This window comes from Acytostelium subglobosum (genome assembly GCF_000787575.1).
Source record: "Acytostelium subglobosum LB1 DNA, scaffold: scaffold10, whole genome shotgun sequence".
In the NCBI taxonomy this organism is placed as follows: domain Eukaryota; phylum Evosea; class Eumycetozoa; order Acytosteliales; family Acytosteliaceae; genus Acytostelium; species Acytostelium subglobosum.
In genome coordinates this window covers 960,809-986,329 of record NW_012236523.1, presented here as the reverse complement: position 1 = coordinate 986,329, position 25,521 = coordinate 960,809, and the positions used below count along the sequence as shown (strand labels likewise).

The 25,521-nt window shown below is 44.6% G+C and overlaps 8 protein-coding genes across 8 annotated transcripts; 1 reads left to right on the top strand and 7 right to left on the bottom strand.

Annotated features, from left to right (window-relative positions):
• Window positions 1-813: 813 nt before the first annotated feature.
• SAMD00019534_058170 (hypothetical protein) lies at window positions 814-1,902 on the top strand (the record flags this gene model as incomplete). Its single annotated transcript, XM_012899308.1, has 2 exons — window positions 814-1,469; window positions 1,542-1,902. Coding segments are annotated over 2 exons (1,017 nt in total), but the record flags the coding sequence as incomplete, so codon positions are not given.
• Window positions 1,903-2,823: 921 nt separating this feature from the next.
• Window positions 2,824-3,380, bottom strand: SAMD00019534_058160 (hypothetical protein; the record flags this gene model as incomplete). Its single annotated transcript, XM_012899307.1, has 2 exons — window positions 2,824-2,891; window positions 2,984-3,380. 2 exons carry the CDS (start codon window positions 3,378-3,380, stop codon window positions 2,824-2,826), a joined length of 465 nt encoding a protein of 154 aa, XP_012754761.1.
• A 294-nt stretch (window positions 3,381-3,674) lies between these two features.
• Window positions 3,675-7,211, bottom strand: SAMD00019534_058150 (hypothetical protein; the record flags this gene model as incomplete). The annotated part of the gene is made up of 2 exons (XM_012899306.1): window positions 3,675-6,996; window positions 7,069-7,211. 2 exons carry the CDS (start codon window positions 7,209-7,211, stop codon window positions 3,675-3,677), a joined length of 3,465 nt encoding a protein of 1,154 aa, XP_012754760.1.
• Window positions 7,212-7,525: 314 nt separating this feature from the next.
• On the bottom strand, window positions 7,526-8,634 carry SAMD00019534_058140 (hypothetical protein; the record flags this gene model as incomplete). Its single annotated transcript, XM_012899305.1, has 3 exons — window positions 7,526-7,550; window positions 7,615-8,315; window positions 8,386-8,634. 3 exons carry the CDS (start codon window positions 8,632-8,634, stop codon window positions 7,526-7,528), a joined length of 975 nt encoding a protein of 324 aa, XP_012754759.1.
• A 761-nt stretch (window positions 8,635-9,395) lies between these two features.
• SAMD00019534_058130 (hypothetical protein) lies at window positions 9,396-11,393 on the bottom strand (the record flags this gene model as incomplete). The annotated part of the gene is made up of 3 exons (XM_012899304.1): window positions 9,396-11,020; window positions 11,078-11,205; window positions 11,281-11,393. The coding sequence occupies 3 exons, from the start codon at window positions 11,391-11,393 to the stop codon at window positions 9,396-9,398; spliced, it is 1,866 nt and encodes a 621-aa protein (XP_012754758.1).
• A 2,932-nt stretch (window positions 11,394-14,325) lies between these two features.
• On the bottom strand, window positions 14,326-21,427 carry SAMD00019534_058120 (hypothetical protein; the record flags this gene model as incomplete). The annotated part of the gene is made up of 5 exons (XM_012899303.1): window positions 14,326-20,519; window positions 20,580-20,812; window positions 20,887-21,040; window positions 21,110-21,243; window positions 21,330-21,427. The coding sequence occupies 5 exons, from the start codon at window positions 21,425-21,427 to the stop codon at window positions 14,326-14,328; spliced, it is 6,813 nt and encodes a 2,270-aa protein (XP_012754757.1).
• Window positions 21,428-22,168: 741 nt separating this feature from the next.
• Window positions 22,169-23,578, bottom strand: SAMD00019534_058110 (hypothetical protein; the record flags this gene model as incomplete). The annotated part of the gene is made up of 1 exon (XM_012899302.1): window positions 22,169-23,578. A coding segment is annotated over one exon (1,410 nt), but the record flags the coding sequence as incomplete, so codon positions are not given.
• Window positions 23,579-23,679: 101 nt separating this feature from the next.
• Window positions 23,680-24,091, bottom strand: SAMD00019534_058100 (hypothetical protein; the record flags this gene model as incomplete). The annotated part of the gene is made up of 3 exons (XM_012899301.1): window positions 23,680-23,775; window positions 23,852-23,929; window positions 23,996-24,091. 3 exons carry the CDS (start codon window positions 24,089-24,091, stop codon window positions 23,680-23,682), a joined length of 270 nt encoding a protein of 89 aa, XP_012754755.1.
• Between the last annotated feature and the right edge of the window lie 1,430 nt (window positions 24,092-25,521).

Genomic DNA, 25,521 nt, shown 5'->3' with positions numbered 1-25,521 from the left:
ACAAATACACATACTTTATATTCATATCATCAACTATTCCTTATATCTATACTATATCTGAGAAACTTCAATCCTAGAAACACATTACTATTATCAGAGTTTCAAGTACCATTATTTCTAAATACACACCTATTGAACTCAAACCCGAAAAGTGTAATTGAAGAATGAAGAGGAGCCATTCATCAAAGTGATTATCATCTCTAGTGTAATGATAATTCTCATACTTATTGGCCTCTTGAGGTAGTTCTTTGATCACCTTGTTGTGTGTGAAAATGATAGGACCCGCCTTGCCAAAAAACGAACGACTCGTCTCAAAACAATCAAATAATTACAAGTTTGTTCATTCATTTCACAGACAATCATTCATTCATACACATTTATACATATACATATACTAAACTTATAAAGAACAATGGTTATTAAAGGTGGAGGTGAATTGACCAACTACAAGTTGGTTCAACCAAAGAAGGTCACAGAGGAACAGATCGAGAGAGAGAATATAATGAAGGAGAGAAAGAATAAGGTCTACCCTATTAAAGAGTTGGCTGAGGGTCTTGTCTCGGAAGATCCAAAGACACGTCTAAGAAATCTAGGTCTACTCAAATCCTACTTCAACGAACGTACAGGTCTATTCACTGATATCGAAATGATGCAGATATGGAAGGCTTTATACATGTGTACGTATTGATGCGATAGATATTAACAGGCAATCACGTGACATTACGGGTATCACGTGACAGGCTATCACGTGACATATCGGTATCACGTGACATTATCGAAAATAGGAGGGAACTAACTGTTAAATCGCTCCCGCTATTTATAGATGTCTGGGGAGCAGATAAGCCATTGTGGCAAGAGGAATTGAATGTTAAGATATCAGAATTGATCACAAGTTGCAGGAGGACAGAGACAGCATTGTCGTTTATAAAGTCATTCTATACTACCATGTTGCAGAACTGGGTGATGCTCGATCGTCATCGTCTGGACAAGTATTACTCACTCGTGAGAAAGGTGGCCAACAAGTCGTTCGAGCTGTTGGTGCGCCATCACGACGATGACAATGGAGCAGGCATCATCTTGATCCAGGACTATATCGAGGTGCTCAAGGCCACCTGTCTCAACCCAAAGAATGACATCGAGTGCAATGGACTGATCTTGCACATTGCTGATGTCTACTTGGTAGAGCTGTACAAGGTCACAAAGGGCGAAGTCTCATCAATGTCACTCAATAAGTTGTTGATGCCATTTATCAACTTCATGGCCAAGTCCGAGGATGAGGTATCAAGGAATCGTATTCGCGAGCGTGTCTTTGAGCGTATCCTCACCACGTACGCACCATTTGGCGAGCGTGATCCATGGATGGTTGATCTGCCAGATGATCTCGATGACAATGGAGAGGTCATTCCAACCATATTCCCAACAGACTATCATGTGATCTCACAAGTGTTGCTAAAGATTGCTTCATCAAAGTATGTTATCCTTTCTTTGGGCTCAATTGTTGAATGACCACTAACAAGAATACATCGCGATCAATCAAACAGGAACACAGAGAGTGTGAATAGGAAGATATTGTACGGCCTGAGCAACAAGTTCAACAAGATCAATACTAGATTGAAGGAGTTGGAGGAGTTGTCTGAGGGTTTGATCGATGAGGAGACTGGTCTACCAATCAACCAGGATGATGATGATGAGAATGATGAAGATGCAGAGATCCAAGAAGAAATGGATGAGGAGGAGGACGATGAGGATATGATCGATGAAGAGGAAGAGGAGGAGGAGGAAGAGGAAGTCCCACCTCCACCCCCAACAAAGGTATCAAAGAAGTCTGTTGCGCCAAAGATGCAGGTCAAATCAACAGCAGCGCCAGTCAAGAAACAAGTTGCCAACAACAAGGGAGGAAAGAGGAATTAAAATTTTTAAATATTCATCCATCAATCGACACTCACACTTTAATTACATCACTCTCCCACTCAACTAGCCTCGCTCACACACTTACAACCACTTTGATCAATTAGTTTGCACCTGGAGGGTCACTCAATCGATTAAATCCAATCAATATTGATTCAGATCCAATCAATTCCCTATCACTTGTGTGGAATGTTTATGTAAATGATGTGGGTAGTACAATTATGGAGATCTTCATATGAATTGAGGCCACTATAATTCCATCTTCAAATATAGTGGGTATATCATACATTCATTAATTCATTCTTTTCTATTATACAGATGTTGTAATAATAATAATAATTGAATGATTTTGAGGACATTTGATCTCACAAGGCAAAGAAGAATAATAATATATACGTCCCCCCCGGCGAATACTGTATTAACCTCAAGAATTAGGCTGGCGGAACCTGGGTCCCTGGTCCACCTGGAAGGACAATGTTTTCGACTCCAACGGCCAGTATTGTTTTGTTCAGACAGAGCAGAACAGGAATGCCAAGATGGGTGTGATACCCAAAGAGAAGCTACAAATCAAGATTTGGAATGATGCCAACAATGATGGAACCAGACTATCTGGTGAAAGCCGCGCTACAACTTTTGATGGCCAGATCACCAAGAGTGGAACAGTTATCCAGACATTCAAGGTGACCAGTTCAGACGGTACTTTCAACACCAACCTTGAGCCTGGCGACTATTGTGTCAAACTTACAAACACCAGCGGCCAATGGAAGAATGGACCAACAGGACCAAACAATCCTTTCACCAACGACCAATATTGCTTCACACAGTCCAAGGGAGTGGACCAAGTAATCCAATATGGTGTTGTGGCAGTATAATCCACAACCAATAAATGAACTAAATAATTTAATATGGAATAAGTTATGCTCTTCCATATATGAGATATGTTGACAATGATGTTGAGGCTGTCCCAACATTGTTCCATAAGTCTTTGGTAGTGAGTATTCATTTATTTAAAGTATAACGACTGGATAGCCAGGTTACTGAGAGAGACTGCAATACTGGAAACTCGTGCACATACTGATTGGTGTTACGTCGCCAGAGATGTTGGAGTAGAATGTCTGAAGGTCTTTGTTGGCGATGGACATACACGTAGAGGAGATCTCACCATTCTTCTCGCAATCAACCATGATCTGTGAATAGACGTCACTGACACTGAGGCCTTTGGTGATGTAGTACTGAGTCCTGAAGGCCACCAAGAGGCAGGACATGCAACCCTTCATAGTGATCGAATCGTCATTACCAGTGACCTCGGCCGCCGGACTTTCAACAACCACTTGATTGATTTGCTCCTCGTTTGATGAGCACTGGATGTCTCCATTGACGGAGACCGTGGTGTCTGTATGGGCGTGGTTTGCTACCTCGACGGCGCTGGTCAAAGCCACCAAGACAATCAATAACAATATTTTGTAATACATTATTATATGTTGGATAGGATGATGTTTGGATAATGAAGTGACTTTGGACCATTCTTTCAACTCACCCGCCCTTTTAGTCCAAGACATGGGTCGTTTTCAACATTCGACCAGGAATAGGATCGCGCCTAAATTAGAATCGTCTTCCCAAATTAATCAAAAGTTCGACCCAACTCAATCCTCCACAACCCACCTACACATCAATAATTGATGGTGTGACACATCGATGTGTAAGCCAGTTTACCTGTTCGATCAGAAAGTCTATGACAAGGAGATGAAGACCATATTGGTAATAAGTTAGGCTCTCTCATTTATGATGATCTTGAGAGTGTTGACAATGATGTTGAAGCTTGGTCGCACGCTTGGATCATTGTCCCAACATTGTTCGATTAGTCTTTGGTAGGATGGATGGCAATCACTTGGAATGGGTGGTCGCTCGCCAGCTTTGACCCTGTCCTCCAACAACGACATGAATGCGCCAACATCGCCAAAGTATTCATCACAGGTGAACAGCTCCCAGATTATGACGCCAAAGGCATAGACATCTCCGGCAACAGTTGACTCTCCACCATTGATGACCTCGGGTGCCAGCCACACTGGATTCATCACGCACTTCTTGGCCATTGAGAACTGTGGTCCTGAGAGTCCAAAGTCCGATACCTTGGCCACGAGTCCACCGTCCTTTGCGTGACACAATAGGACGTTTGGAGTCTTGAGGTCGCGATGTACCATGGGCGGACATAGACTATGAAGGAATGCCATGCCATTGGCAATGTCGAGTGCAAGAGATAGACATAGTCGCCAGTCCAATCTCGCGGGGATCTTCTGTTGTCTCTGTGATTCCACTCGATGATTCGCAAGGTAGTCGTGTAGGTCGCCGCCTGTGAGGAACTCGGTCAGGATGCTGAGTGGCTCCAAACACAATCCAAGCATCTTGACTGTGTTGGGATGATTGATCGTGCTCATCACCCAACATTCTCTTCTGAACTCTGCGAATGCCTTGGATATCTCTCGTTCGGTGACGCGCTCGTCGTCTCCCCTAGTGTTGAGCACCTTGCAGGCAACCACCTCTCCATGATACATTCCCTTGTACACCTTGGCCGTGCCTCCTTGTCCAATCATCTTGCCTTCATCCAGTATGGCCTGCACTTCGCTCTTTGTTATCCTGTTCGTGTGTGATTGGAGCATGGATAGGTCGGGCACGAGACTGTCTGTCCTGACCTTGGCCGATGATTTGGGACAAGAAACGTATGGCTGCGAGTCCAACACAGCCTTCTCGCACTGGTTCAGTCCAAAGAGGTGTGGCGTGTCGAGGTCGCCATCCTGGAGACAGTGCGTACATGGTACCGACACTTGTGTATCTGCCTGTTGTTTGAATGAGTGCTCCAACAATGATTGAATGGTCTCGATGATCACACGGGATAGTTCCGCCGTCGAGCTCATACCAGTGCCGCGAACTGTGAATCTGATCAACTTTTGTGCCGACACCAACTCCAGCAAGATGAACTCATTGTCCTTGCTCAAGAGTATTCCGTCGCGCCAGTACACCTTGGCCTGTCCCTGTGTGATATACAATATCCTGACCATCAACCTCGAGAAGAAGCCAGAGGGGATGAATGCGAATTGATAATGTCGTCCATACTGTGCGGGCATTCGATGTGCGATCCATGTGGACTCAAAGTCCGTGGGACAGGCCTTTGGCAGCATCGATGGGATGAGGCTTTTACCAGCATCATCGCCCGCCGATGGTATGTTGAAGGCAACATCAAACTTCTCGAGCAGCTTGAGGAGGTGCTGATGTAGCTCGCGCGGGTATCCAGGTGACTTCCAAACGTGTACCAAGTCGCGGTGATGAATGATTCCCTGGCTGGCATAGGTCTTCTTGGCCGTCACAATTGTAGACAACATCATTGTGATCCATTGAGGGTCGACAATGACCATGTTCTTGAGCCCAGCCTCATTGGGGAAGTAGACCACTGCGCCCAACAGATGCAGGAGTGACACGGCACGTGTGAGTTCTTGTTCATCATTGATGTCGGACATCGCGCCCAATCTAACCATCTCGCTCCAAGGCATTGTGGGGATGGGTCGCAAATGTCTCTCCTCAGCGATCATCTTCTCGAGCAACAGATATGCTGAGGGCAGTTGCTCGCCCATCGTCGGCTGAGCCCTGGCCACCTCCTCAATGATCCCATTCAATGTTCCAATGTCCTTGCCAGTTGAGCAGCTGACCATCGCTATCGCCTGTACACTAGGGTACTTAATGTTGAAGCTGCTCGTGCTGCTGGTGCTGGTGCTGCTCGTGCTGCCCATGCTGCTGGTGCTTGTGTTGGGGCTCATATTGAATGATTGGCTCTGGCCACCGAGGTACTTGAGTTCCATTTGACGACTGATGGACTTGGCTTCGGAGCTGGATATTGAGTCCAAGTGAGTGCCCACGATGATTACTGGTGAGCGTGGGGCATGGGTCATGATTGATTGCAACCAGAACTCGACGCGTGACTCCTCCTCAGGGAGACGGGCGTCCCACAGCACCAGGTAGATCGATCGCTCTGACAAGAAGAACTGGTGAGTCGAGTAGTATATCTCTTGTCCAGCAAAGTCCATCGTGGTCAGTTGTATCGGATGTTGGTCACCACCAGGAACTATTCCATTGGCGAATGAAGTAGTGATCGAGTTACTTGAGAGTGATTTGATGATTGATGATAACTTTGCAGCTGACTTGAGTTTGACCTTGTTTGTTAACTTTGATGTTGTTGAAGTCGACGACGATGATGACGATGATGATGCCTTGGCGCAAAGATTCCATTGATCAATCACAATACCATCAGTTGATATATTGGGCTCGGATGATATCTTCTTGGCCTTCTTCTTGTCGCGCAACACTTTGAGTAGTGTAGTCTTGCCAACATTCTCTTGACCAACCACCAACAACTTCATGCGGTAACAACTCTGATGTCCCTTTGACAGATCCTTGAGGAATCGGACGACGGCCGCAGCGCCCTGTGCTAACACCTCGGGCATTGGAGTGTGGATTGGGTTGCCCATGAGGTCCAGCTCGACCAACCTGTCCAGCTTAGACATGGATGCGGGTAGCTCTTCGATGGAGTTACCGTGGATGTGTAGGTGAGTTAGATTGATGAGCTCGCCAATCGATGGAGGGAGTTGCGTGAGATTGTTCTTGGACACATCCAAGTCCTTGAGCGCGGTCATCATTGAGAAGTCGATCGAGAGCTTGGAGATGCCAAGGCTAGCCAGGTGCAGGGTGGCCAAGCGTGGCAGTCTTGGAAGGAGTAGATTGAGTGGCGCTGATCTTTCAATGTTGGGACAGCTGACGAGGAGGGTGTTGAGTGATGGGAGTGTGTTGTTGATGGTCAGGTTGGTGAGTTGTTCGCATGATGACACGTTGAGCATCTCTAACTTGGGGAAAAGTGTCTCGTGCTGGTGTGATGTGATGGTGATCGATTGGAATCTGTTGTTCGCCGAGATGTCCAGTGAGGTCAGCAGGGGTAGATGCGTGGATAGTGCCACCGAGGGTAGCATAGTCATGAAGTTGCCAGACAGATTGAGTGTGTGTATAGTAGGAGGTAGTAGACGGATCTCATCCGGTGACAATCCACTGATGTGATTGTTGTGTAGGTTGAGTGATTCAAGATGAATGAGTTGTACCAGTGCCCGCGGCAGTGTATACAGTTTGTTTGATTGTAGTTGTAGCACTCGGATGTTGGTGAGTGTGTGCAGCCCAAGTGATGGACTGATAAAGTGTAGACCCATGCTCATACTGATCATCGCGTCGCCCTGATGTCTAGACAGGCTACGTTGGGCCTCCAACATCTTTGTTTGATCCATGTATCTGAACATGTATGATGCCCATAATGTGCTATGATGACATCCACTTGTATCCAACTGAGTCGTCCTTCCTGATGGTATGTTTGAGTTTGTGTGTGCTGTTGGATACAGAGTGATGGCTGTGTTCACTGTGAGTGTATGTAGTCTACGCGCTCCAATATAGTCCAATGCCAATATTAAATGATCCTCATTTAATTGGAACTCGTTGGGGAACTCTGTCAACCATTGCCAAACAATGTACATGAATGGAAGTAGCATGTTTGATGTTTGATAGAGTCGAATTGGTCGGCACCAATCATTCATGAGCACCAGTTCCAGCAATCCCTGAATTGAGCGTGTGTCTGGATCAATCATGATTCGTACCAATGATTGAATGAATGGTTCATACTCCTTGTATCCATGTTCGTTGTTGTGATCGTCGTCGAATGTGATTTGTACACTGCGTCCACCCGCGAGCTCACTAACTATTGACTTTATACCTTGGTTGATCGTCAATGACAGTGGACCAATGTCACCGAATGACTTGAATATTCCCTTGGCATCCTTTGGCGTGGGAAGGTTCCAGGCTCTCTGGTGATGATCTTCACCAACTCTTGCATTGGCACCAACTCGGAATGTTGTGGTTGATATCGAGACCACTTGCCTGGACATCTTGGCATTGGACTGGGGATGAGTCAACGAGAATGGATATGGACCTGCAGATGATCGTTGATGGGCTGAGATGCGCGCGGCTAACATGTCCTCAAACTGTTGTAGTTGTGATGATGAGGCATCAGTGGGGAATCCAACGACTAGTAGTCTAAAGTGATTGACTCGAAGATGGAATGTTGTATGATTGTCCTGTATCTGTCTGGTCCATGAGCCAATGGTATCCAAGTGTACTTGAAGGAATCCTCGTGGTTCCTCTGAATGTGATATATATGTTGCGAATACCAATCGATCACTTGTAATCCAAAGCTCGCCCAACTGTCTCATCGGGTTGCTACCCTCATGTACAAACATATTGTCCAGCACAATGCGTGTAACAACCTCTCCATCCATCATGTAAAGTGGTAACGGGTCGGCTGGTGTATCGATCAGTCTGGACAACTGATTGATTGGTCGAGTGAGTTAGTGGCCATTTTTGAGGTGATTGATTGATTGAGTCTCAACAACATACCATCATATAGTTGATTGAATGAGTGATCAGATCTTTGGTTAGGGCGATGGCACGCTCGGTGGGCGGCTCAGAGTTGATGACGTAGGTGAATGTCCTCTGATCGATAAGGTCGGTACCAAGACTTGTTCTGTTACTACTCGCTGGCCAGTAGATGATCAATGGTGCTACCAATGTAGCGATTGTATTGATCAACTCTTGTGATGGTTGATTAGCAACAACATGGCCAAAGAACAATAATATCTGTCTCATAACCAATCTATCTACTAACTCTACATGATTGAATAGTGCACTCTTTTGTTGATGTGTTGCTGGTAGCTGAAGTGTCAGCAGTCTCTGTGACAGATCCGACCTAACAATTGCAATACTCTGCAGTTGATACAATAAGAAATTCACCAACAGTTTACAATTCTTATAGCCAGTTCTCTCCACTGAACTACCATGATGCAGTGCCAACAACTCTGCATAGTCCAATTCAGTACCATAGTAATTGAACCATCCAACGATCTCTATGGATGCTTTTTTGTTTGGATTGTGATTGAATGAGTGAGTGTGTGTTAACGAGTGATTGAGTGATTGTGATCAACTTCTTACACTTTGTTGGTATCAGTTTGAGTATATAATCTATGACATTATTGATGAACGGTGGAATTATAACATGTGTACCATCATGATGAATGTTCTTCCCATTTCTTCGTTGTTGATCCATCTTTGAAGTCGCAGTACTGAGGATGGGTACAAATAATAAGGTTAGAGATAGATAGGTAGAGGGATTGAGTTGTTTAGTTTAAATTGAAAGTGATATAACCTAAACGAGACGTCTTCGTCTGACCAACCGTTTTTGATCAAATGGATCGGGGGATCGAGACGAGGCTACACTTGCCCCCTCCACAAGTCCGTCTCGTCATTCAAAAACATACAACAAATGTTCCCGATTGCCCTGGGAGTGGAATGTATTGTCTTGTCCATCATGACGCGCATTACGTGTTTATTACAATGATGATCACGATTAGTTAGTTAAGCAGACTGTTGATGCTGTAGCTTGATGTTGGAACTAAGCCACTGTTCTTTGCCTCGCTAAAGTGTGAGTAGTGATGTGATCTGGCGTTGAATTGGATTGTTGTTGGTGATATGGATGGTGCCATGATATCATTGGCATGGTGAATTGATTGTTGTTGAGGTGGTTGTTGATGATGTGCTCCAGCTCCAGCAAATATAAAGTTACGCTCTTGGGTGGCACGAAGTGATCTCAGCTTGTCCTTGGTGCGGCGATTGTCTAGCCATCGCTGGATACGATTGATCTTCCAGTTGAGTGTTGCCGATAGGATGTTCAACTCCTCCTTGCAGTGCTTGGCGTTGGAGCCGTAGTGTAGCTGATAGTACTTCTCAAGCAAGCCCTTCTCATCAGGTCGTGTGGTCTTCCTCATGCGCTTCTTTGGTGAGTCATCGTCCTCCTCGTCCATGCCGCACTCATCATCCTCCATCATCATTGTATTCGAAGAAGACGATGTGGACTTTGATGGCCACATTGATTGGGGAGCCTCTTGTGGAGAATGTTGAGGTGTTTGTTGTAAGGGAGACGAGTGTTGCTGTTGCTGTTGCATCGGTTGTTGCTCGGGGGATTGAGTTCTGGGTGGTAACTGAACTGCACTCTTGTTGACGGTGGATAATGGAGGCAGGTTCTTCTCAATGATCAACTTGCCAATGGACGAGCTAAAGAGACTTGGCACCTCACGTTCGGTCATCATGTTGTGGGCTTCCTCCTCGCCACAGAGGATACTGGCGAGTCGACCAGTTGACTGGCTGGGTGAGCCAAATGTCGAGGCACTGAGGCATGGAGTGATAATGGCTGATGAGTTGGAGTCGATTGATAAGCGGTGATTTAAAAGTTTGTTGATGTTGTTGGTTGATGTGTTGATGGCAGAGTTGGTGATTGTGTTTGTGATTGATGGTGATGGAGTCGAGTGAAAATGTTTGGTTGATGTGACGCTGGGCGATTCATCATCATCATCAGAGTTCAGTAGATTGGCAATGCCATTGTTGTTGTTCTTGCCTGAGGCACTTGTTGATGAAGTTGTAGTTGTTATGGGTGATGAGGAGGAGGTATCCATTAATGATGATGGGTTAAGTGGCTTTGGTGATGCGATGGGTGGCTTGGAGTGAGTAAAGAATGATGGACTGGTGAGTTGTTTCTTGAGTGTTTGTTGATGCTGATGTTGATGCTCATTGTTATGATTGACGTTGATGTCAAAGTTGGGAGTTGGGAACTGTTTGTTGTCTAGAGCAGCAACAGCGGGTTGTTGTTGTTGTAGGTTGACAGTGGAGCGACTGTGAAGGAATTGAGGAGAACTGTAGATTGATCCGAGGATCTGAGCGAGAGGTGCTTGACCCTTGGTGGGCGAGAGGGTCGATTGGAAGCTGACGGACTTCTTCAACTCATCCTGGTGTATCTTCTGCTCATGTCTTCTCTTTCTCCTACTTCTCAAGTTGAGTGCGGTGTGCTCATAAGGGTCATGCATCTGTTTCAAGCCGTAGTAACCCTTTCTACCATTCTCCAATGCACTCTCTTGTTGAAACATCTCAAAGTACTGAGGATGTGACAACGTCATATTAACAGTTTGTCTCCATATTGATGTTCCTAAGGGAAGAGAAGTGTTAGAGATGTGATGGAACAGTACCATGATCATATACATACTTTTCCTCATACATATGGATTCATAATGGGCATCGATAAATGTACAAATATCCTTCTTGATATGGAAATACTTGATATCCCTCTTGGAAAGTGTAAGACAGTATAGTGCAATGTAACATATATCAGCCCTACATGTAATTGGTGATACAAATATTAGTGTCCAAATTTGGAAATGATCAGAAAAAACGATGATCTCTACTTACCATGTGGGTGCAGAGGTGAAGAATGATGGTGGTGGACCATATGCACATATACAGCAGTTGTCATAGTTACATGGTTTGGGTACAAGACTACCGCATGAACTAGACTTTTGCATTCCTACTAGGGATAGAGATGAATTGAATCGTTGGAGGCCTGGCGAGGTTGGGTTGAGTGACAATTTGGAGCAATCCATTAATTTGGGAAGTTGGCTGTCATGAATGGGTGACTCATCGTCGCTTAGGTAGTCGCTGCCAGGTGAACTGACTGCAGGTTCCTCCGAATCATCTGGGTGAAAATTTGAAGTTGATGTTGATGTTGTGGAAGTTTGGTTGGTAGTGGTGGATAGTTGAATTGGCTTTGCTTGTTGTGCAGAGTTGGATAAAAAGGTTAACATGGAACCCATGCGTTGTTCCTCTTCTTCGGCAATATCATCATCATCATTGTCTTCCTCTGCAATTCTGAATGGTCTGTAGTGTGATGCAGTAGGCAACGAGTTGAAACTATTCATTCTTATAGTTGTAGTTGACATGTTTATGAATTATATAAAGTATAATAATTAATTATTAATATTTTAAAAATTAACAACAATATGTTTTAATGTTGTTGGAAATATTAGATTGATTAATTGATTTAATTGAAGAAGAGGGTTCTATAATTTTTTAATAATAATAATATTAGTAAGTGATTGGTATAAAGGAATGCTAAATACACATATGGTGTCCAAAGGACATCGAACAAACTTTAAGGAGGATGATGGAATGATCTGGAATTTCAATCAAACAACATAACACTGCAGTCAGTCAGACAGTCAGTCGATCAATCAGACAGACACTCGCATGTGGACACCTGGCAATCAGCAGATTTAAAGTAGATGATAATTGGATTGATGGATGGGATCGAAGGATGAAGTGAGAGTGGCGCCACTGCATTCACTCTATATTTAAACACGACAGGCGATTCAGCACTGCTTTTAGTCAGTCTGACTTGTAAAAGATAGTCACACAATAGTTTATTTACAAACATTGATGCATGAGTGATCATAGGTATGTTTGAGTGAGTGATTGAGAGAGTGTGGGTGAATGTATGTGTCTTCAGTCTTGGTTGACATCAATCAATCAATCAATCATTTATGCACTCTGCCGAAATAGTAAGTTGCTGATGAATGGGAGATGATATTTAAAACACAAATACATATGATCATTATACGTATAACAGGATTCATGTCATATTCAATTCAGTGTGTGTTGGTGTGAGTGATCGTTCTGATCAATCAATCAATGGGGTGAAAGGACATTGACAAGTTGTGAGTGAGAGAGTGAGTGAGAGTGTGTGATTGGATGGATTGTTGGTTGTAGATGATGGTAGACTAATTATACGATTTCTAATTGTCGTATTTATGTATATATTTATATGTCGATATGTGAGTGTATGTGTGTCTCTATGAATGATGTGTTATGTGGGTTACCACGGATGTTGTCGGATACGGCATTAACAGTAGTGAGATTGAAGGGAGTGGGGATGGATTGTTTGATTGATTGATGGAGAGGGATGGATGAATGGATGGATGGTCACTACCATCGATTGATGAGCTGGTCATACCAATGAGATTTATATTTGATCGCTTTAAATAATGATTGATAACATATCTGATTCACTTACAAATACATTAAGTGAGAGAGTGTTAAGTGTGTTTGGTTGTGATAATAATAATATGACTATACCATGACATGACATGACATGATGTTGACTAGTCTTACTTAGACATTATGAATGGATAGTGTTGTTGTCTGATTGAAAAAGAGCGTGGACATTGTTGCCAACTCGAGGTATGTAAGTAAGTAAGAACGTGTTGTAGTAGATTGGTGATTAATAGTATTAATGGGTATTAGTAAGTTGTCAACGACTGGACTGTCATTCAATCAATCAATCAATCAATTCATTCAATTCATTCATTCTTATCATCATCTACCCCCATTATATTGAACACCAATGGATTGGTTGGACATGACCCATTAACAAAATAAATATAATAATATGTCTATGCGTTGTAACATGTCCACTTAACATTATCCAAGTCATTCTTTAATTCATTCACTTTGAGTTTGTCATGTTGATACTTGTGTAATGTGGAGATGTGATGAGGTGAGTTGAATTGGTGATTGAAGAGATATATTACATTTTTAATACTACTTCCTAGGATTTATGTTGTATGGTTTGATGGATGGATGGAGTAAGGATCTAAGTGATATATATATATACTTTTATACAATAATTTAAAAATGATAATATCTAGATGGTATAAAGTCCACCATCAAAGGACTTACAACAAGTCACCAGTTGTGGATGGATAGACGTTGTATATGTTGGACAAGGGGGGAAAATAGGGCAGTATCACACTGTTGATGGGATGTACAATTCCTATACATCCGAGTCCTTCAATGTCGGTGACTGGCAATGCTATGTGTAGGTCCATCCAAATATAGTTAAAATATTAATTACCATGATCTCCTTTTGAATTTAAATTTGTTGAAAAAAAGTATCGTGTTGTGTCTAAGTCTTTGGAAGTGTGTGTGGTCCAGGCTCGAGGCCCGCATGTCCACCTCTCCGACCCACCAAAAGGAGGGCTAGTCTTGAAGGGAGGGGGTTATGTTTTATGAAGTCTCGACCGTTTTTGGTAAAGAAGGTACCAACTAAAGGGCCTAAGGTGGGGCATGAATACAGCTAGTTGTATCATGTCTGGGTAACAATGATGTCCTACTTGAGGTCTGTCTGTTCGATAAGCCGATCGACATTTGACTTTATATTATTGAGTTGAGACTTCGGGAGGGGAGGAGGCACATGTGACCTAGGGTGGTGGACGAAATTGCACCTAGTCATGGTAAAGTAAAGTAGTACTTAAAAGTGCCATATTACCTCCTAACGTGCGAACACTTATGATTGGCGTGATGATGTTCACCTGCCTAAACAAGTAGGAAACCCGATCTGAGATGTGGGCCGGACAGAACCAAGCGTCATTATTTCCACGTATGGACGGACACACCTCTAGGTCATGAGTTTGCAACGCTCTGATGCCACTTATTGATGTTGTTGTAGAGGGCCAGTAACTTGACCCGTTCGTAAAAGGCCTCGCAGTCCAGAGACTGGCACTCAATGTCGGTTGTGTAGGTCTGGTGTCCAATGCATGTGTGACATATCTCTTGCAGCTTATTCTTCTGTTGCTCAATACTATTGAGTCTGTTGACCAATATGAAATGACTGGCCTGAGGGTCCTCGTAGCATGACTGGCAGAGTGGCAGTCTAACACTCTCCTCCACATACATCCATTCATCGTTGTTGTTGTTGTTAACTGGTACACCATCTCCACAAACAAAACAATTGATACTATGATAGAACTGATCAATTGTATACTGTTGTTGTTGATCGTGTTGCTGGAGTTGTTGTTGTTGATGTTGTTGGATCATATGATGATTGTTGCTAAAGAATAGGTTGATCCTTTGATTGGGCGTGGCAGCATATTGTTTGGGGAATGATGAGTACCATTGATGAATGTTGACTCCAACCAACTTTAGTATCCTGTCCATGGCCGGTATGATCTGTTTGGTGATGTAGTAGATGATGTTGATGCGCAGATGTTTGTTGGCAATGAACTCGCTGGGACTGATCACAAGGTCGCACAGTCTAGACTGTGGCGTGCCATAGACAACGACGTATCGCACTCGTTCACCATAGCGTGGCTCTCCACGCGGGTCCTTCTCCATAATACGCATCGCAAGCTGAGCTGCAGCGGGCAGTGTGCCGTTGGTCGAGTAGTTGCCAAGTTTGACGGCCTTGGCAAAGACAAAGTCGCGAAGTGATACCCTGTCCTGGAAGATCTTCTGCCATTGTTTCATCATGTATGACTTGACCAGGGACAGATCCTTCTTCTCAAACAAGATACGTATCGTTCGCTCCATGATCTTGGACACCAACTTGCACTGATCTCTCCTAACTGTCTCTATGCCCTTGGCATCAAAGATGGGTTCCTGCTGACTGGCGTTCTCATACTTGTAGCCAACATATCGCTTCTTGTTGACGAGCAGTGTGGGATGGTATACCTTCTCAAACATCAATCGAACAGGTCTCGGGTTCATCGATGTGACCTTGTCAGCAATCCTCTGTCCAATGACGAATGCTTCCTCCCTGGACACTCCAGGCAACAGCACAAACAGACTGTCCGTGTCACCATAGACTACCTTTGCTCGCCATTCCTTGGACTGCTCGACAATCTTGATGGCGCCCTCCAGGGTCTCCCTCGCAGTCTGTACAATGCTGTCGCCCAGCTCAATGCATGACATCCTTCCAGAGAATGTGGCGGCCGTGTAGCCATAAGATACATTTGCCATCATCTTGAGAGCGAGCTGTCTCGCGTCCAACATGTTGTAAATCTTCTTGTTGCCCCTGTGCTTCTTCATTGCCTTCTTTACCATGATACGTGTCTCTAGCACCTCGCTCAGTAGCTTTGGGAACAGCCCGCGTCTGGTCTGCTGATTGGTGTACATCACCTCATTGGGCGCCGCCTGAATGTTGTCGTGGAGCAACTTGAGCAGTCCAGGTTTGATGTTGATCTTGCCCGAGCCCATGCGCTTGTCATTGGTCACTGGATCGACAGGCATCACCTTGCCCAAACAAGTTGAGTAGCAATAGTTGTAGGCGATCATGATCGATGGGTAGAGCGATTGGAAGTCCAGCACGACTATGGGTGAGTTGAACAACTTGGAGATGGGGTCCATGACCAATGGGATACACTCGGGCATTGGTTGATTGGTTGTTTGTTCGCGAGATGGTGAGTAGAGTATGTAGTTCTCGGGCTTGGTCAGACGCAGCAACATGGACTCCACGCGGAACTGTGAGCCACGAGATAGAATGCTGAAGAAGTCAATGCCATAGACACGCGCCAGCTCGCTCGTGCGTCCAATGATGTCGAAGCTGTAGATCAGGTCGAGATTGCCCTTAGTACGATCGATGTAGTAGCTGAGAGTGCGCCAACGCTGGCCCGATTGATACCAGCTGGTGAGTGTCTCGTAGCTGAACTCTGGAACGCGACGCTTGAGACAATGGAACGAGAGGTTGGCGAATGTGTAGTTGTCCAACGTGATCTCGTGTCGAAGTAGTCGCCAGGTATTGATCACGATGCGTCCAATGATTGAGATGCCAGATGAATGATCGTAGCCAAAGCGATCTAGTTCACGCGAGAAGTAGTTGTCTGACTTCATATTGAACTGTGCTTGTACGGGGGAGATCACTCGGCTCACCTCATCGCACAGTGACACGCCAATGGCACGTGCACGTTCGATCATGTAGCCAAGCGACAACAGTTGGATCTCGAAGCCAACAAAGATGTCAACGTCAAAGCTGCGAACAAGTTGGCAAAAGGTCTTGAGCAGCTCGTGTTCGTCAGCGCAGTATGTGACCTGGCAGTCGAACCCGAGATGATTGGCGGTGGCTTGCTCGCTTCTGTCGCCGACCATGATGACACCGCACAGGTCCTTGTAGTTTTCGCCCTGAGCCTCGATCTGACCTTCGTCGCGACAGCAGTAAAAGACGGATTCGATGCCGTCCAGCTCTGGGTTGGGATTGAGCGTGTCGCGTGTGTTGACGTGTATCTCCACGCTCAGGATCGTGAGGAACTGGTTCATGTTGGACTGGAGTGATTGAACGCTGTCCTGATTGTCCGGACGCAGTTTGGCAATGTAACTGAATGTTGGTGTGCCCTGTGACACCTGGGAGTAGTCGACATTCTTTGGTGCACCCCTCTTGCCATCAAAGTTGTCCACCACAAGATTATGGTCTGCCTTTGGTTGTGGTTGTGGCGGATGGAGGTGATACGAGTTGGCGGTGGTTGTGTCACGATTCTTGAATGCCTGGAGCAATGATGCTGGGGAGGGAGGCGGGATGGACAAAGTGTAGACCTTGGCCTCTGGCACCCTGGGCTGTCTCGCGCCCTCCAAGCTCCTCCAATATGATATGCCCTTGATCTGTTTGATGTTTGATTTGAAGGGTGGCACATCACCCAGTCGCTTCTTGACCATGTCGGTCTCGTTGGAGTAGAAGGCATCCTTGTAAATGTTGATTGGCTTGTTGGTCATTGTCAACTCCTTGAGTAGATCAACATTGGAAGGTGGTCGATGACTAAGTGTAACTACTCCATCACATGTCTCTCGCGTGTATCCTCCTCCACCGCCATCCGTGAATAATGCGATTGAAGGTGATGGTGATTTGTTGTAAATTGTCTTGATGGCTGCAGGTGGTTGAGGAGATACTGGCTTCTGGCCACGTGTGTTGTCGACCGTTGTCGGTTGCATACTTCCAAATGAAAAGTCCATTCCAGAGTCTGACTTTGATCCCTTGCTCTGTGGTGGTGGCGATACTGGTGGAGTTGGCGACTGATGATGCAATGACAATGACATCATCCCCTCATCATCCTCATCATTCTCAGCAACATCAATGATTGATATAGGACTATCCATCATCATATCCTCTTCCTCCTGGTCTTGTTCCTGCATTTTCTCATCAGGGAGTGTATGACTGATATGTGGAGGTGGGGGCAGGGAAGGTGGAGAGGGTGGTGAGGGTGGAGGGGAGTGTATGGGAAGATGGACAGCGGCATCTGGCTTCGAAACTACTGTCTTGGTTCGAAGTTTGATTGGTTCGTATAATGGTGGTGGAGGGGAGGGAGGTGCAAATAATGGAGGAGGGGGAGTATGCTGTCGAGGTGGAGTCAATGCATCCTTGTATGGACTGGGTGGTGTTGGTGACTTCCCTTTCTTGTGTATCGTGTTGCCAACTGGTAGCTGGGGAGGAGGAGGAGTGTTGGGTTGTGGAGGAGGTGGGGGCATAACATCAATAACTGGAGGAAGGTTATCCTTGGTCGGACTCTCGCCAACTGGAACCTTGAGCTGTTCAAACTTGGGGGAGGTAATTGGTAGTGTGAGTGGTGTCGAGGATGGCGAGAAGATTGCACCGCCAGAGTCCTTGACCGGAGACCACATTGTGAAAGGCATCGTCAGTGCTGTGACTGGCGACGGTTGGGTAGGTGGCGTAGCCATGGGCTCAGGAGAGATCGTTGGTGATTCAACACGGACGAGAGGTTGAGCTTGCGCTGGCTGGGCCAAAGCCTGTACGTTTGGCTGGAACTGTTGTTGGGCAACAACATTGGCCGAGGGATCAATGAAGACATCTGTTTGTTGGGAGGGGGCGCATGGTGAGGTGGACGAAGGGACTATGTCTTGGCGAAGAAGGGATGTCTTTGTCGGAGACTCTTCGCTGGGAGGTGTCTCTGGCACAAACAGAGTGGCACTTGAGCTGATCACCATCATGCTGTCTGACAATGACGGCATAGGAGTGGGTTCAAACACGGTAGTAGTCGTAACCTGGGCGGGATACTGTGTCTCAGATACAAACTCCTCGGATGGTATATCGAACCTGACTCTCTTGGCATCATGCCTCCCAGTTGTTGTCTTCTTCATACATGACTTCAAAGAAGTCGTTGTGGTTGAAGTCCTTGCGCGAGTTGGTGAGTTGTCCACATTGTAGTTGTTGTTGTTGTACTCTATATCTATATGTCTATGTTTGCGTCCTGATCCATTTGTTGAGGGTGTACTTGTCGTTGAAGTGGTCGAGGTTGTTGGATTGGCAGAACCAAACCTGAGTGAAGTAGGTTGTTGTTTGTGGACACGATTGCTGTGTGCTCCATGTGATGATGATGATGATGATGAGTGATGATGCTTTGATGTCTTTGACTTTGTCTTTGACTTTGGAGTTGAGGTGGTAGTTGTCGTCGTCGTTGTCGATGTTGTTGATGGCTTCTGTGAGGACATGATTGGGTCCTCTTCAGGACCTTGATCGCTAGGTACTGCAATCAATCGATTATTGTCAAAGCGATGATTGAACTTTGTTGTTGACTTGGTCACCAATGGCGTTGGTATTGGTAATTGAATAAGACCAGTGTTGTTGTTGTTGTTATTGTTGATGTTGTTATGTACATGTGATGATGGTCTTCTTTTCTTCTCTCGTATATAATCATCACGGCCTCCATCATATTGAGGTATATCTGTATCGTACTCTTCTTCTTCCTCCGCTCTTGGATCTAATCGTTGACGTTGAACATCTTGATTGTTGGCCATAACAACATCATTGGTTGGTGGTGTCTTGCGCTTCAATGATAGGTACTTGTTGTTGGCCTCATCCAGAGGTGGTGGACTGATCAACTCTTCACCTTCCTCATCAGACCATGATGCATACGCTTGTGAGAACATCTTGTTGTAAAGTTGAGATGCGGCCAATATATCCTTGATCTCCTGCTGTGATTGGGCCTCACCTTGTTCTTCATCGTCATCGTCGTCATCATCATTATTTTCATGTCCTTTGTCCTTGATGTCACTGTCTTCAACAACTTGATTGTTGAGGGGAGGTGGAGGTGATAGTGGGGGAGAAGGTGAAGGTGGAAATGGAGGTGGAGGCATCGCCAGGGTATCTGGCTCAACTACAGGGTCTTGATGATGATCAAACTCATCGTGTTGAGATTGGACATTGTTCGTGACGGAGGTCGTGGCTGGCTTGTTGGTATTCTTGATGGTGGTGGAAGGCGAGCAAAATGATATTGATGGGTCGGACTGCAATGACAGTCCAGGTGAATTGGATGGAGGGATGGCAAAGAGTGTTTGAGAACCAGATGGTTGTGCCAAGTCAATGTCATACATGGGTTGTGAATCGATGATTGTTTTTTGTTGATTGTTGACATCATCATCAACATCATCATCATGTTGTTGTTTTTGCTGCTGTCTTCGTTGTTGCTCTCTTTCTTGAATTCTCTTGCGTACTATGATGTCCTCTTGTGCAATGATCTCATCGATCTTCTTGAAGGCTAGTGGTTTGGCAAAGTAACCCAGAGGGAATGGCTTCCTTGTCTGTGATTGTGCTTGAGTGAACTGCGTGGTCATGCCATGCTCTCGTCGCCTATCCAGCTCGTCGTCCCATATGAGCCGCAATGAATGCACCAGCTTCTCCTCTATCTCTGTTGTCCTTGTCGGTGACTTGTTGTTATAATTGATGTTGGTCGTGCGGAATATATCGCCATCCACTTCAAGCTCACATGTAGTCTTCCTCGATTGAATGGGCGACCAAAGATGTTTGAATGCCGGGTCATCACTTCGACAGAACTCACTGAACCATCGTCTTCGTTCAATACGACTGTTGTCAAATGCTGTTTGATTGATTGAATTAGTATGACTTGTCGAACATGCCAACATGATCATGTACGTACATGTGTCTTGTGAGAGGTCTTGTTGATTGCCTCCCCAGAGTCGCTTGCAAGAGGGTAGTGGCTTTCGAAAGAGTATATTATCAAAGTTGATGAATGACATGCCAGCCAGGTTGTGATCCAAGAACACTTGCAACATGAATGGTATGTGTGCCTCGTACACCTCGAACTTCCTACCCATTATAGATCCATTTCTTAACAGTCCTGCAACCTTGTTCATACTATCTGGGTTGTAACTAATGATTGATTGATTGAATAGATGTTAGAATGATTGATTGTGATTGACCAAGCTCAATGGAGCATGCCTTACAGGATAAGTTTGATGAACATCTTGTCTTGAGGATAGTAACCGTAGAAGGGCTTTCCCTTAACCATCCTCGCATTGAATATATGTTGATGGCTCGAGAATGATTGACCCATTGCTTGATTGATACTCGCTACAAGCTTGCGTATATAAGTGTTCACTTGATTGATTGATTGAATGAGTTAGTTTGATTGATTGAGTGATAGCTAGCAACATCAGGTCATCATACCTTGTTCAAGTTGTAGTGATAGTTGATCAGAGTACTCTACAAAGAAGTAGGGGAAGAGATTATGGATGTGTAGACATGTCTTTTGTCCAGCGGGAGTTGACCCAAACACTCTTACAATAGGTACATTCTGTACTCTTTGATTGCGATCGAGTGGCGATGTCGTAGGGTCTAAGCCACTAACAGGCTTTGTCATATAATAATCAATATCAACGATTCGTACACTAAAGTATGTTGTTGTTCCTCCTTGTTGTTGATGTGATTGATCTTTAGCTTGGTCGTCATCATCATCATTGCCAACTCCAATGTTGATGTTGGCATGACTATTATCTGTATGTTCCATTTGTATACATTTATTTGTTGTTTATCTATTATCTGTTTGTGTCACAGAGAGTGAATATTCAATTGAATGGTCGTTCGACACGTGTAACATCACTTTTGTTCGTGGAAATGAACTTGGAATTTGATGACAACTTGGTGAGCCAATCATTACAATTTCATCTCATTGAGGATACTCTTGATATGTTCCATATCTTGGAGTACTACACTCCTACGTTAGTATCGATATCAATGACATCACTCATTCTCATTCAATCAAACATTTGAAATACTTACTGTCTTTGTCAACATGTTGGTGACCAACTCCTCCTCCTACCTCTCTACCTGGATGAGATTGGAGTGTCAGTAGACGGAGGCCATATAATATTCGGGCCAGAGGTGCATCGATGGTTGGAAAGTCTTGAGTGATATTCTCTTCAACAAGTCCTGTTATAAGTAGATATAGACCATCAATGCCAGAGTCAATGAGCATCTGACGACGAGGAGCATTGTCTGCCAGTGTCAAGATATCGGCAATCCCAGCGGAATCAGTATAACAAGTCAATGACATATTGATTTGATAGTTGTAAAGATAGAGATGGAGATAGATAGAGATATAGATTGTTGTTGATGTTGAGGTCTGGAGAATAATGAATGAGTGACAGCCCGCTCAACATTCAAACAAAGGTTGCCTCACTATCACTCTCACTCTCACACTTTACTTTACTTTGTAAAGATCTTGCCATCTGCACACTCCTTGAGAAGGTCGGTGGTGACTCCAAGTATCTCACAATACCATAGACGACGGCATACTGAATCACATTGCTCCATCCAGGTGGTGTGTGGTCCACTGCGCAGTTGGAAGTAGTAATCGTCCAACAGAGTGTCATTGTGAAGGAAGCGTTGCGTAAGGTTGAACCAGGACTCGTTGGACAGGTCAGGCATCTGGTACAGCTCCAATGGCGTGTATGCCAACGACATTGTTAGATTGCCAGTGATGTTGGCCTCGGTGATGTTGGTGCGATATTGATACCAGTTGGTGATTTGCTTCGTGTCGTAGTTGAACTCATACAGACGGATGGCAGGGTCGTGGCCGACGTACGTGGTCATGCTTGGCGCGACGTAGTTGGTGCCGGTGGGCATGCTGTGCGTGGCCGTTTCTGTGAAGACCACCAGCTGGTCAAAGTGCGTGTGGCCGTAGAACTGGCCCACGATCACTTCGCTGAAGCGCTCGAAGATGGCCTCATAGATGCGGCACCAATGGTTGGTGGGCAGCGGGTAGAATGTGCACGGGATGTGGCCGACGACCCACACCTTCTCGTTGTGCGACTCGGCCTGCTCCAGTGTGTTGATGAACCAATCGGTTTGGTTGTCGCGGATGTTGAGGTTGGAGTGACGGAGCAAGTTGTAAAAGTTGAGTATGTCGGCGTCGAACGTGAAAAGGGAGATGACGCGAAGACCTGGCTGGAGGACCGAGGTGAAGTAACCCGCCTTCTTGACCGTGGCCACCTCCTCGGATGTGAGGAATGGCTGCCATGAATCGGCCAGCGTGTCCAAGAGCCATTGTTGCTGGGGCAGCAGGAACTCGTCCATTGGATAGGACTCGTGATTGCCACACGATGGCATTACGATAGTGTTGGGGAAGTACTCGTGTATCATCTCCGACATGACCTGGATGGCAGTGACCTGGGTCTGTTCATCCATCATCCATACGTCGTGGGGCGAGTTGTCACCCGACCAGATGACCATGCTGATGGGCATCGTCTTGTTGATCTCGACGATCTGGCTGAGGATCTGCTTGACCGTCCAGATTGGGATGTCGCACATGTGATCACCCCAGAAGCCAGCCGCGCCAGTTCCATTGCGACAGCATTGAGGCTCGCCACAGTGTGGCTCGGAGCCCACCGCGTACAAAGGGTCCATATGGATGTCGGCCAGCTGCAAGATATAGCTTGTGCCTGAGAATCCAGTCTTTGATCTTGGTGTTGTTGGATTATTCAAGACCACTGGCTTCTTCTGGAGACGAGCCTTAACCTTGTCCAAAGCACCCTGTGCCATCTCATTAGACTTTGCCATCTTGTTCACTGTCACATCATTAGGGTCATGGCTACAGATGTCAAGCTTGTAACATATCTCTTTGTTGTTGGAGTTGTTGTTGGAGCATGAATGAATGCGAGGGAGAGGGAGAGGGATGGAGATGGAGACGGAGAGAACGACAAATTGAGAGGTTAGCTTGAAGAAGCGTAGACCATATGTCAAGGAACCAGAGATATCAAACCTGATGGAGCAAGCTCGTCCTCGACGATAACATAGTAAACAATTGGTGCGTATGCCTTCATCACTCCAGCGCACTACATAGTATGTCAATGTCAATATCAATCAATCTATCAATCAAACAATGAATGACATTGTTGTAGTGGTACTTACAACCTCTGGCTTCTGGATGTGTAGACCAGTGCAGACCTCGGTAGTACCTCTGATGACATCCTCGTTTGATGCATTTCTCTATCAGGATCGATATGATTGAGAGGTTAGAATACTTGATTGGTTATGATCAAACATTGAACATACAAGAGGAATCCATCGAATAGTGATGCACCCAACTGATATTCTCGAATCCTTTTGACAACAAGTTGTTGTCCTCGGGACCAGCGGAGGAGTGTGCATAAGTTGACACCACCAATATACTGGCAATAACCAGAAGTATATCTCTGATGATTCATTCTTGTTGTTGATGGAGTAGTAGTTGTAGTTGACTAACTAACTATCAATGGAATGAACGTTGGGTCATCCTTTGCTCTAGCAACAACAACACAACCTAAGGTAGGCAAGGTGTATGAGTTACTTTGGGACCCATTCACTATACCATCTATCCTAACTTTGAAGGTCGCGACTCAAGTCATTTCGCCAACAGAACACTGTATGTGTGTAGAGTCAGTAATAATATCTCTAAGGGTAGTGGCTATGGGTAGGTCCTTTCCCTCTTATTGGGCCTTGATCCTTTGGAAATTTGGTCTTTGATTCAATCAACTCTTAACTTTGAAGTTCCATTTAATATTTGGTTGCTTTTGCAAAAAAGTTAAGAACAACATTGTTTGATCAAATCTCGAGATTTGGACCAAAATTGGAAGTCATATTACCCATCCCTGAATTCGAATGCGGATCCTGTTTTATCCTTGAATCAATTCCGATCCCCACCATTTTAGGAAATATTTGTTTGAATGAATTGTGGTTGAGGTTGTCGAATGTGATTGTGATTGTGTTTATTGGTGAGTGAAGGTAGTTTAATCTATTGAGAAGATGCAATCATTCTCACTCCATCTGAGTTATTTTGTTACTTACTTAATATACATGTATATAATAATATAATATAATGAATTTAGATAAACTTGATAATATATTATTATTATATATATTAGATAAATTTAATTGTAATTCAGATAGAATTAAATTTACATTAATATGTAAACGTTTATATAATGATCGTTTTAAATATTTTAGATTCAATTATAATAATCTACCAATTAGAGATCAATATCAAGATTGTAAATCAATTAAACTACAATCATTCAAACATATAATAGATAAAGATGTTCATAAACATAAACATCATAACATAATAATAACAACCATTACACCATACATCTCACATTCATTCGATTATTGGTTAGGTAAAATGTCAAGACTCAATCGATCAAATATGGAATAGTTCCACTCACCCTCACTCACTCAATCAAAATAGACACCAATAGAGATAAGGATTGGAAAGATATATTGATGGATATACCGAATATAAATACTATTGTTGTGAATAATCCAAGGTTCAATCCATTCCAACATTCATTTTGGAAATCAATGAAGGATGTGATGAGCTTGAGATCATGTTCCAACAATAGTCAGACAACAACAACTCTACATTATAGTGTATCATCAAATGATTTGGATCAATTGATTGATGCTCCATTGACCAACTTGTTGATATACTTCTCATCCAAGTCCAACAACCACATTGATGAAGTTGATGGAACTACATTGCTACCAAAGACATTGACATCACTCACGATTGCAGGTCACTTCAACTTGTCACTTGATCATGT